Consider the following 13,956-nt stretch of genomic DNA (forward strand, 5'->3'; position numbering starts at 1 on the left):
TAATCTAACATTCAAACTAATTTGGTGATTGAGCGATTCTGATGTACACAATTTGCTATTAAATAACAATGTTTTATAACATTCTCCACAGAAAGTACTGAATTTTATCAATCTTTTTTTTAATATATATACACACATATATATAATTTTATATTAAAATTCATGTTTAGCTTTAACGAACTTTACCATGCACAAAAATTACAAATCTTATACAAAATACTGTACTCTTACATAAATAAATTAATCATCAGCGAATCATTCATTGTAATTAAATAAGAAAAAATGAATAAAAATAAAGTGATTAAAAAATTAAAAATACATGATACCTCACTTACAGGATTATTCCAAAAAAGTGCTCTTTTCACAAAATTGTTTTCATTAATTACTACCCAAAACTTGACTACAAGGAGCAAAAAGGAATTTGGAAGGAAGTAGTATACTTTATCAGAAAGATGTAAAAAAGATTATCAATGGATGGGTGGGATGTACTCTGCTCTTCCCATAGGTCTATCTCAGACGTGTGTGTCCAAACAGTATATATGAATTCTTAGTGAAAAACTTGAGTTACATAGTTCAAATTTTATTTAATCATGCAGTTATCTGATTTTAATTGCCAGACCTGTTTTTTTTTATAAAGATGTAACAAATTCAGAAAATAAAGATGATATTCCAGAACAGATGTAAAATACATAATCCAATAGAACACAAGTTTTAATTGAAAACAAAAATTATTAATTACACTTTTCCTGTTAATATATTCCACTTCACAAGAGTTTGCTTATTTGTACAGTTTAGTTTCATAGGTTGAAGAAAATGCTATAGTGATAGCATTTTTATTCAGGTAGGAGAAAACAATAATTTATTCATCCTACTTGTATAAAAATAAATGTACATGCATTACATAACGATAAAACATTTAAAAATAACAAAGCTCACAGTTATTTTACAAAGAAATTTTAATATTTACATTTACAGATTCTCATTACAAATATTTTAAGGAATATTAACAATAATTTTGGAAAACACAAGAATGAGGATCAATTGACAGTGTGACTACGGTGAATGTGTAAGAATGTTTGTTCTGATATTTTGAGTCATTGGGTTGAATAGCAGAACAACATGAAAAAACTTCATAAATCATTAACCCAAGTAAAAAATGGTTAAAGTGGTAAGTGATTTTAATTGCCAGACCTGTTTTTTTTTGTTTTTTTATAAAGATGTAACAAATTCAGAAAATAAAGATGATATTCCAGAACAGATGTAAAATACATAATCCAATAGAACTCAAGTTTTAATTGAAAACAAAAATTATGCTGCTCAAGAATGCAAGAATTCAAAACTAACACTCCACAATAATTATTAATAGCTTGGAAGACAGATACATAAACATTACTTAAACAGGTTTTAAGATATCAAAAAAAAAACCAATCACTGAAATAAATAGTCTATAACAATGATGCAGGCGTCATAGCTTATGAAAGAAGAATAAGAGAACACAATTTGAGTAATATTCTCATGAACATTACACACAATACTTCTGATTGATCTATCAACACTTATTATAAGAATATAAAAATGAGAACTACACGAAGACACAATAAAAAGTTAAAATGAATAATAGCATTTCCTTCATTCACATCTCACTAATAATAATGACGTGATTAGAATTGAACAGTGCTACTAATGTTAAAAATTAAGGCTCAAAAAAACAATAAATAACCCTTAAAAAGAATTGTAAATACAATTGGAAATTAAAAATTATATAAGAAAAATTAATGATTCAATTTTGAAATATTGATATAATGCTCTAATATTTATAATAATTTATATAGTTTAGCAAAAAATTAAGAGAAGAAAAACTTGAAAAACAATGTTTTTCCATGCAATTTACTTTCATGCAAAATATATAGCTTACAAGAATGAAGTTTTAAATTATAAGTAAAATTATGAAAGTTTAATTTACATTTATTTTTCTATCTTGTATTTTTATTATACAAAAAGATAAATATTCAACCTCAAAAAAGCAATTAGACAGAAGCAAAATTAATAGTTCTGAACATAAGCATATTTTTACTTATATAAATTGTCATAAGGCACATATTGTTACTTCTTTAAGAAATCTATGTCTTGTTGAAAATGAGAAAAGGAATGTAGAAAGACAATGATAGACACTAAATACTAAAATCATTTGTTAAGTCATGAAATTTATTTAAAAATGTTTCACTCAATTGTCTTTAAAAAGTCATATAACAGGGCAACCAAAGTAACTCCTCCAAAAAATATAAATAAAATCATCACACAACCCAACACACCTGAACAGTTAGTTAACACACATTAAATACAGTTAGTTACAAACAAGATGAATTGAAAACCTCTACCTAATTTGAAATCAATTAAAAATGATGACCACACTCACAAGTGCATTGGTTATTTAATATACATAAATATCATCAGTAATATACAGGCAATTGGTCTTTTTTATTAACTATTTTTGGTCTTTTAAGTACTTTTATGTCAAATAAAAAGTTTTGTTCATGCAAATGTTTAGTCAAAAATCCCTTGCAATAAATTATAAATCAAAGTATAATATAATATTATCAATAATATTACAGCGCATTTTGTTGTGCATCTCAGTAAATTACATCACAGTGCCATGAATAGAATTACTTTGTGTTTACGAATTGATTTATATGACATTCTAATTTCACAAATAATATATATAAAAAAAAATGTACAGTTTTTACCAGTTAAATTGGGTTTTAGTTATTAATAGACTACTTGATTCTAAACATATGTAATATTTCCCCACACATTATATAATATAACCTATTATAAGTAATTAGTAAAAATAAATTAACAATCTTTTTTAAAGTAAAAGTATTTCCATTTCTAAAAGTGAAAAATAAAATTTAACAAAATATGGATAATGTTACACTAGATTGTTTATAAATATAAAAAAGTAATATATTTTATAAAAAAAATTATTTGTTTATGGGTCCTAAATATAGTCTTCCTATTATATCAATTACGCTATTGCTAAACATGAACCACAACTCCTGGTTTGATACTGTTTAGTGGTGTTCAAATCATATAAATATCATATACTTCAATCAATTAAAATGGGAAGAGTTAAAACTGCTATTAGTGCAGAAAGTATCTGCACTAAGAGTTTGAGGCTTTACAAAAATAAAACTGTCCATCAAATTATGAGACAAATTGTATTACTTTTTAGATTATTCTTTTGCTACATTTGTGTAAAGCTTTATTTGTTACTTTAAGATATGTTATTATGGTGAGAATGAACTGGTCCTTTTGTTGTGTTCTTTGATTAGTTACAAAAAAGGCTCTGCATAAATTGTATTCAAATTTTTACAAAAACTAATCCATTTTTATTAGCTTATCATCAATAAAATCTCCGAGAGGTATCTTTAATCGATTTTGAGTTGTTATTCAATTTGTAAAACCATATTATATTTGGATCTATGAAATATACAAACAATTTGCATATAATACAATATATACATTTTCGACAATATTGTCAAATACAGATTTGATAGAGATTTCTGTTAATAATTCATTAGTTTTGTAAGCTGACTGAAAGAGGGACAAATTGCTCTTTAGCAAGGCAGTTAAAGAACTGACAATGGAAAACCCTTGTTTAATAGCTGGTCAGTCTTACATTGCTACACTTTACTTATTATATATGTAATAACAAATACAAAGGGCAATAGGGAAAGTTTTGCAATTCGATGGAATGGAACATCACAGGCCGGTTACAACTTAAGGTATGTTTAGACAGACGACTACAGGCTGCACTGTAGCTGCTCTTGTCATTGTCTCAGTGTCATTTGTTTTTTAGCTGTGTTAGTGAAAAGAGGCAGTGATGTTGTGGTCGAAAACTGAATACTGAACAATTTTGCATGTGGGTTAAATGTTGATCAGTATTTGGAGGCAATGTCTCCTGTGGTTAGAGAGTATTATTCTCATCTTATAACAATATCTAGGTGTTACCAAGAGTTTGAAAGAGGAAATTTTGGCCTTGAGGACATTGCAAGGTCAAGTTGACCATCTTCATCTGTGACCAAGGGAGCCATTGCTGCAATAAGAAATGCTTTAGACCAACATGGATGTGACCTACCACCAAACAGATGTGTGCTTGGACATTAATACACAAGCAGTTCATACTATTCTGTGAGATTACCTTCAACTGAGAAAGCTTTGTACCTTTGGGTGCCGCAAAATTTATGATCAGATTGCATGTAGTGTTTCATGGTGCCGTGAAATTCTGAAAAAGTCTGAAAATGGGAAATCTTCCTATGTGAACAATATTGTGATAGGTAATAAAATTGGTTATACTATGATATCCTCGGAATAAACTGTGGGTAGAAGATGAAGAGACCCCTGTGACTGTTCAAAAATCCAGATCACTGAAGAAGAATTAAATGGTGGCTGAAGTGTCAAAGTAGTTTTAGAGTGAGTTGTATTATAAACTCAGAAAACAGTTACAGGGAAGTGGTGTACTGAGGAATGTCTGCCTGAACTTATCAAAGATCTCAAGAAGCTGTGCCCAAATTCAAGGATGGACATATGGTTTCTTTACCTCAATAACAGTTCAGCAAACTGCATTTAGTATTTGGCCAGCACTGAAATAAAATTGTTAGAGCACCCTCCCTACAGTCCTCTCCTCACTCCATGTAACTTCTTGCCGTTTCCCTAATTGAAGAACAGACTGAAAAAGAGGCATTTTACAAGTGATGATCATCTCCTAAAAGCTTCACACGATGAGCATGCCCAGATCTCCAACAAAACATGGTATAGTTTCTTTGAAGACTGGAGAAGGGAATAATGTGTAGTAGAAACTATTTAGAATAATTATAAAAAATAAAGTCATATTGCAAAACTTTCCTAGTGTCCTTTGTATACAGTATCTTATACGATATACAGTATATCGTATAAGATATGCTGTACGTAAGATTTACGATGTTATAAATATTCATATAAGATTTGAACTCTAAGATAATGGTAATACAAACCTGTTCAATGTTTTGCTATAAGTAATTACAGAAATAATGAATACAAAAGAATTATAACTTTGCTCAACTACACAAGTAAGACATAACACACTAAATAAATAAATAATTCCAACAAAGAATGATTGATATAACAATATCATATAGTATTTCTTTATCAGTAAACAATCCAAAGATATCAATTACAAATAAATGTGGACCGAGAAACTACTGTTTGTAAAATAAATGTGGACCGAGAAACTACTGTTTGTAAAGATAAAATGGAAAAAGTAATTCAGAAAAAACCTGTACTTAACAGAACTAGTCAACATACAAATAGTACATGATATTTATTTCGGTCCAAATTAGAATTAATTTTTAAATATTTATTACCCAGAGCATGCAATTTTTCAAAACCTGCAAGTCTGGGAGTGAAAGCTTTACGTAAAAAAATGTGCTAAGATATCAGGGAATATACAAAAATGAATGAAGGCAATTAATAATGTTAATCATAATTTTAGAGCAAAGGATAAACAGATTTCATTATTTTCACATCAGTCTTTTTATATCACTAATTCAAGTCAAATCTACTATCTGGCCATTTCTATTCACCTGTAGGGTGTAAAAAATTAGATGTAGGGATGGTTGAAGGTAAATTATAAAAAATATAAAAATAAACTGATTAGTAATTCTCTACAACAATAAACAGACTGAAAGATATTAATTTCAAATTCATACAATACACACTGTTAAGTGACTGAAACAGAGGTCAAACAAATTACACAAATAAGGTAAGAAGATTATATACAGCATAGCCACATACAGAATAAACATATAAAACTTCAAAAAGATTTACAGAGCAGAAATAAGTGGTACAATTAAAGTGAGAGATGAGATAATAAATATTAAACACAAATCTTTCAATTTTATCATAATAAAAATATATTTCTAGCATGTTTATAATTGTGAAAAAACACAATTTGTATAAATCTCTAATATCTGGCACAATAATAGAGAATGTCAAAGCTAATCAAAAGTGACACTTATGCAAAATAGTAGCCATTAACAAACTTTTCTTTAAAGATAAAAGTTAAGATAAGTTAAAGAAAAAAAACACATACAATGAAGAAATGTTAGAATATTTACAACTAATATACAACAGCCTTAACCAAAAATTGCTTTCATTAAAAATCACTAAATATAACAAGTAATGTACAATATGCTTCTTTGTTTTTTTTTTTACACTTAGGGATCTTCACTTTATCCTTATATGCATTCTGAAATTGCATTTATATTTAATATTATGGTTGGCACCTGAAAACGAGTAAGTGTCATTTCACTTATATTTTATGCAATAATATGATTTTGATTTTTTTACTTATATACTCGTATTATGAATAACTGTAATTTTATTACTGAAAACAGGAAATAATATTATAACCCTTTTTTAAATAAAAAAATGAGAGATCACATCTCTAATCAGAAACATGAACTAACATTGAAAAATATAACATTATGAAAAGATTAAAATAAATTTGCATAAACATTCCCAAAATTTCTTTCTTCTGTAACAATAAGAAGAAAATATCCTTTTTATTTAAAAATTACATAATAATGTTTGAATATAATTTATCAAAAGAAATACTAGAAAACAAGTTATCTTATAAATAATACTAATTTCATTTGTACTTTTAATTATGCCAAAATAAATGTAAAAAATTCTAAAAGTATCAGATTAGGTTTACTATGCAGAACCCAAATTATTAGCTGATTATCAACAATGATAATGACACTTCAATGCTAGAAGACAGTATTCATGTGAAAAAAAGGGTAACATTTAGTAAAAGTGATAAAGTAAACTTAAGAACAAGTTAGAAAGTTAATAAAAACTGGGTTTTATAACCTTCAGTCACTCACTACTTCTATAATAAAAACCGTTTTGAAGCTAACAACATTATTAGTGAACACCAATCAGTAAGAAAAATTTGGTAAACTATATGATGTAAATTCCACTAATATTCTGAATAGATGTAAGCAAATGCTCTAATCAATTATAACACTAGTGTCCTTGAGTTCATTAAAAATTGTTTTAATAAAAATATAACAGTAAAACTTATAATAATACTAATATATAAAATGTCTGAAAATCATATATGAATGTTATAAATGAATTTTTGAACAGGCAATTAGTTTAGAATTAATTCTATAAAATAAAACAAATTAATTAATTTTGTTTATAAAATAAAATAAATGAATAATTTTAAAAAAAAATCTGTATCTTCATTTTTTCTGTCATTATTAATGCCTGATCACATTGTGTGACACTCACAATATGTACCATATTCTTTCTTTTTTCCTGTTTAGCCTCCGATAATTACCTTTCAGATAATACTTCAGCGGATGAATGAGGATGAAATGTATGAGTGTAAATGAAGTATGGTCTTGTACAGTCTCAGTTCGACCATTCCTAAGATGTGTGGTTAACTGAAACCCAACCACTAAAGCACACCGGTATCCACGATCTAGTATTCAAATCCGTGTAAAAATAACTGACTAGTACTTGAACGCTGGAACTTTCGACTCCCAAATCAGCTGATTTAGGAAGACGCGTTCACCACCACTAGACCAACCTGGTGGAATATGTACTATATTACAAATAGTTAACCCAACCTTGTACTAGAACAATCTGTTTACATCAGTTTCAAATATAATAAGAAATATAAATTTATAAGGGTACTTTAATACTGAATAAACAAGGGTTAAATCAATGAAATAGTATTATCATTTGTATGTTAAAGTATATAGATTTATATTTCAATTTTTTTTTTGTGATTTGTTATTGAAACAAAGTGATATTAAGTAGGTATCTATTAGGTGTCTAATATCAACAATACCTTGAGAATTTCATTAAATAATATTTACTTCACCATAGTATTTTATTTTATTTCTTTTAATTATTTTCACAAAATTTAACGACTACTCAATGTTTTATAATGAAATAGAATTCAAGGGGATAAAATTTTGATTTATGTAGGTTTGGTAATGAGGGACATAAATGAATCCATTTTATAACAAAAAAAAAAAAAAATTAACAGGACAAAACAATTTAATATTTAAAACAATAAAATGAAATGTAAAATGTTTTATGTTAACATTTGGTAAAAAATAAATAAACATTTATTTAAAAATTTAGAAGTTAATGTAATTAAATATACCATCACAACTAAAGTCTGTGATGAGACCCATTTATGATTTTGTGCATAAAAATTGTGCAAAATTAATTTTTACAAGCAAACAAACAATGGTAATTAAAAGAACAGTATTAAAATACCATACCAAAGAAATATATTTTAAGAAACAGGCAGTAACTGAATGAAAAAGAAATGAGAGTATAAGAAATAACCTGAAATTAAAAACTTAAAAATGAAAAAATACAGATCTCAGGAGACAAATTTTTTTTAATTTTATACAGAATGTTAAAATTTACAATAATCAAAGCAGTTATATTAGGCTCAATTCACAAAAAACAGTGCACAGAAACAGAAGAAATTTAAAAATAACATAGATATATGGTAAACAAAAATCTTCCTTCAGATTATGATTCACTTAACACTTGTTAATCATTTTTTTAAATACTAAAATCAAACATGCAATATAAAATCAAAAATTATACAATCAATTTTTTTTTTTGTACAGAAAGCAATTTAATGTTTTTAATTGTAACATTTCTATTCACATAATTTTAACACAAACAATAAGTTTAAAAAAATAATATCAAAATTACAACAGTTATAGGGGCATAAAAACCTACCCACAAATTAGATTGATAAAAGTAGGCTAATATAAATCTTTAGAAGGGAAAAACAGAGAAAATACTACTTTCTTTGTAAATTTATATCACAAGCTAATAAAAAATTATCAAAATCTAACTAGTTAATTTGCAATTTATTTATATCCCCCCCCCCCTGAAATAAAGTATAGTAAGATTAAAAGCTGTTTTAATTACTTTTATTATTCTTTTCATTGACATAATTTAGAAATGGATACACATCTTGAGAATTAGCAGTAAAAATTGTAGAGATGAACACTTTGTATTACTTTTTCATAAATATATACATGTCTTAAGAACAGACAGATCAATGAATTTTTAGCAAATATTTTCAGAATTTCTTGAATATTTCTTTTACAATAGGTATAAAATAAAAAATTCTTTTAACAAAAGTAACAAAATTGTCCCTTCAGAATTAATTCATTGGAGGTGGAATTAAATTGTTTGCTTCATTTAATGAAATTAAAAACTAGTATGTACATCTTTTGCCAACTTAAGATTTTTTAAATTTATTTATGGTAAACATACATTAAATTAAGATAAATTTGAACAAATTTTTTAGTTACGTTACTATCACCAATTAAGCAATCCAAACAAATACTGAATATAAGTAAATTATGTTAATAAACAGTTTAGTAAATTCCATCCTAGCAGCAGAAAATAATTATTTATAAAATTAGCTTTTTTTCCACTTACTTTTTTTCCAAGTTTTATTAAGTATTGAATTAAAAAAGAATTGTTTTTATGAGATAGAAACCTCAATTAATTTTATATATAAAATCGGTTATACACCACATTAATATACTTACAGAACCTTCTAGAAAACATATAAATATTAGGAAGATATAAGTTAAATATTAATATATATTAATTCATTTATAATTTTGCTTTTAAAAAAATCAGGCTGAAATTGCTTATTTTCACTAGTTAATAATCAATAAAATCTATAGAATATACTTTTTTACAGTTCAAAATGTAATGCTTGAAAGAAAAACCTGAAATGCTTGGTTGTATTGACATACTTCGCAATTTTTTGATTAACAGCAAAATGGAAAACTGTTAAAAAATAATTGAGGCATTTGCTTTTTAAGAAAAGAAATTACTGTTGCATAGATGAAAAATAATTCATTAGATTAATCTGTTACAAATTTTTAAATTTAAGATGAAGGCTATAAAAAAGTTTTTGACAAAGAACAATTTTTAAAAATAAATAATTCCATAATGAAATACAAAATAAATATTTAGCAAATGAAGTAAAGAACATGAATTCAAATAGTAATAATAAAGGGTAAGTCTCTTTATTAACATTTATGTTAATGAATAAAAAGAGGTGAATTAGGTGTTAATGGATGAATTAGATGAACAAAATTTAATTTACACCCGCAATCAATTCTGAGACCAACTATTTATCAATCACTATGTCAATATCAACTGAGCTAATAGGTGACTCAATTGCATAACATAATATAATATACAGAACAACACTTTGAACACTTTCTACCAAAGAAAAATATAATAGAGAATAGTTAGATAAGAAGCAGCAGAGTCTGGAAATATTGGTACTTACTAACAATTATGAGTTTCAGGTAAAAAAATACAAAACTTTTCTAAATCACAACTTCCCATCAACTTACACATTTAATAATAGTAAAACTTGTAAGGTATCATAAAAGATACATTAATTATCTAGCCTCCCAATTAAAATAAATCCATTTGTTAAACTCTATGAAAAAATGTATCTGAATGATTTCGCTAGAATCTCTCGCTATGCTACACTGTACATAATAAAAATATTATCATGCAAGTAAAACAACATATATGACACAAAAGCGTTACAGACATATATAATGAAGATAATTTTACATAAAAGCAAGATTCTAAAAACTACCATTCTCAATCAAAAAGGAAACTATTAATAGTAAACTAAACATGAATTTAATTTTTAAATAATTAATAACATCAACAAAAATATTTATAAATGTAATTTAAATAATATAATTTTGGCTGTTTGATAAAATTAAACTAAGAAATATGATAAAATACATTACACACAATCATACAAACACAAAATGAATGAATAAAACACTGTTGTTTATGACAATGACTGTACATTGGTGAAAATGAATATATATATAAAATGACTAATGATACATTAAAAGCACATGTACAGTCTCATTTCATAACATTTTATTAATAAAAAATTAACTGATTTACAGTGCATGGCAATTATGCAGTTAGATGCAAAAATTAACTCAATTTGAAAGTTTAATATCCCATACAATAATAAAATAATAATAGTTATTATTATTATTACTATTATCGTATATAGCATTAAAACACTTCATTAAAAAATAAATTAAAAACCGTATATCAATAATAAACATGACAATTCATTGCACTTGCAGTAGGGTAATGGGGGCCAGGAATTTTATTTTCTAGCTTACTAGAGGAGACTAGAAGCCAGTTTTATGTATCCAGGCCGGAAAACTCCATCCGGCTTACCTGTGGGACTAAGTTTTTAAACGATTCCATGATGGCCGAGGATTTGGCCTCTTGACAATATGAAAAGATTCCTGTGACTATGACGACACCGGCCAAGACTACTCCAAGATATAACTGTAATATAGCAAGTAGGCTAAGACACAGACATTCAGTTAAGCAATTATCATTTAACAACACCACACAGACGAATGCAAATCAAGAAGAATCAATGTGTTAATTATTACTTAAATATAAGTTATAAGCTGCAAGTATAAATTTTTATAGATAAAAACAAAATTTTTTCTATCATATAAAGGAAAAAATTGACAATCTTCATAAACAAAATTTCTTACCTCTCCAAATTAAAAAAAAAGAAGACAATTACAGTTACCTTAACACTAGTAATTTTGATAGACATGCATTTAAATTTCCTTAAATAGAAAAAAGTTTTAATTCTTTGAATAAATATTTTGTAATAATAATAAAATATAATAGAAATCAAAATCCACCAAGGGCAGTAACACAAAACAGAAGGTAAAATATAAAATTTGAAAACTAACAATTAAGAGTAAAAAGAAAATCACAAAACTGACTAAATTTAAGGAATATCATCAAATTTATAAATTTGTAACTTTTTTAATTTTGTAATAGGCTAAGAAAAAAACAATATAGTCTGTCAGAGATTCTTTTTCATACTCTATAAATCACTCAGTAATATTAATAAGTTTAAAACTGATAGGTTATTTCAAAACGTTACAGTGTTATTTATTTACATAAATTGCTCTCTTTCTGTATACATAATGATCGTCTTTATGAGTGCAGTTTTACTATTTTTTGGCTTAAAATAGTGTGCAAATTAATCTGAACACAGGGAATCTTTTGTTTTATTTCTATGATGACTACACTGCTTAATCACGCAAATTCTTTAAGTTATCTGTGTAATATAAGGTTATAATGTTCTTTGATTACTTAGCAATTTTCATATGATAAGCATCGTTTTGTAAAAATTTCATTTTTAGTAACAAAATCATATTTTTGTATTTTTTGTTCTTATATATAATAATGGACATAACACCAAGATAGTGTTTGAAAATTGTTTCTCTTTCGGTGCATACCAGGATGACACAATGACAAATAGCTTCTGAGTGCGGTGATGGACTAGGGACAGTATATGCTATTTTAAAACAATTTAAAGAAACTGGTCCTTTTCACCTCAAAGGAAAGACAAATGTGGCTGTAAAAGAAAAACTACTCCAACAGAGGATTGGTTATTAGTAAAAAATTGTAAACTGATGCAAAATTATCTGCTGTGGACTTAAATTGAGAATTAGCAACCAGTGGAACAATTATTAGATGAGAGTGTGACAATAATTAGACACTGAATTCTTGCAGCTGGACGGAAAGCTCGTCAACCAGCTAAAAAGCAGTTTTTAACACTAGCAATGTGGAAAACACACTTTGGCTCTGGTGAGCCAAAGCACACACTAACTGGATTAATGAATACTGGAAAAATGTTTTATGATTTGTCACATTTTTATTTTCAGGGACAAAGACAGATGAAAATACAACATTGGCTTATATCCAACAATATCCCCACAAAAAAATGTTTTGGGGCTGTTTCACATTTGAAGACCCTTGTTCATTACTTCCAGTAGATGGTATATTGAAAAGTGATGGATATATCAAGATTCTGAAGGAAAGGGTTAAAATACAACTACAAAACAAATTTCCACAAGGCAATGGAATGTTCAAAAAGATTTGGCTCCAATGCCAAAAAAATGAAAAATTTTTTTGAAGAATGAAACAAAGTGCTTCCAAAGCCAGGAAGCTCTCCAGACTAAAAACCCAATTGAGAATCTTGGGCAAGTCAAAAACTACTTTCAAAAATGGATTGTATCCCAAAAATTGACCTGATTAAAGCAATATCAGTATGGTTTATGATGAAGAGATCAAAAAAATGTGTTACACTTATTGAATCAATGCCCGAGAACTTGAAGTGATTAAGAATAAAGGAGGGCACATTAATTACTTGATACTCACATATTGTACAGGTATGATTTTTTTCTAAATAATCTTACTTTTTATTGAATAACATCTGTGTTCAAATTAATTTCCATGCTAATGTATGTACTCATACTAAATCTGTTTTTTTAAATTATTCTATAAAAATGAATAAACAATCCAATTTATTAAAAATATTTAGATAATAAAATAGTCTAGATCTGCTGACAGAAATTTCTACTTTATTTTATATTACAAAATGTTAAACAAAAAAAAAATTAGTTACACTACTTTTGTGACAAAATAATAAATTTATTTATTCTAAATATTTACTCACAATAACATCTGTAAAAAATAATTTTCAGTTCAAATTTATTTCATCTATATACAAAAACCACTTTTTGCAATTAATTTACAACTTTTTACAGTTGTGCATGAGAACGAAATCAAATGAATGGTCAACTCAAGATTGTCAATTTTTTAAAAAAATTGTTACATATATAAAATAACAATACAAAATAAATTAACAAAACCTGCAAAAAAGCTGATTAGAATGTTCAAAAATAATTTTAAAACAGTAAAAACGTACAATTTTGAGACAAAAAGTAATTTTGAAATATATAAAAAAGTAACCAT

At 26.5% G+C, this 13,956-nt stretch overlaps 1 protein-coding gene across 6 annotated transcripts in view; it reads right to left on the reverse strand.

The window, feature by feature from the left end:
* Positions 1-13,956, reverse strand: part of Atpalpha (sodium/potassium-transporting ATPase subunit alpha) — a 330,235-nt gene that overhangs the window by 69,283 nt on the left and 246,996 nt on the right. Inside the window, exon 5 of one of the 6 annotated variants that reach the window (XM_075366701.1) lies at positions 11,341-11,454. The exons of the other annotated variants lie outside the window; for them this stretch is intronic. Within the exon in view, the coding sequence (XP_075222816.1) occupies positions 11,341-11,454 (114 nt within the window). The remainder of the gene's footprint in view (positions 1-11,340; positions 11,455-13,956) is intronic. 6 annotated transcript variants of the gene reach the window in all.

The sequence above is a fragment of the Lycorma delicatula genome, chromosome 5 (genome assembly GCF_047948215.1).
Source record: "Lycorma delicatula isolate Av1 chromosome 5, ASM4794821v1, whole genome shotgun sequence".
NCBI lineage: Eukaryota > Metazoa > Arthropoda > Insecta > Hemiptera > Fulgoridae > Lycorma > Lycorma delicatula.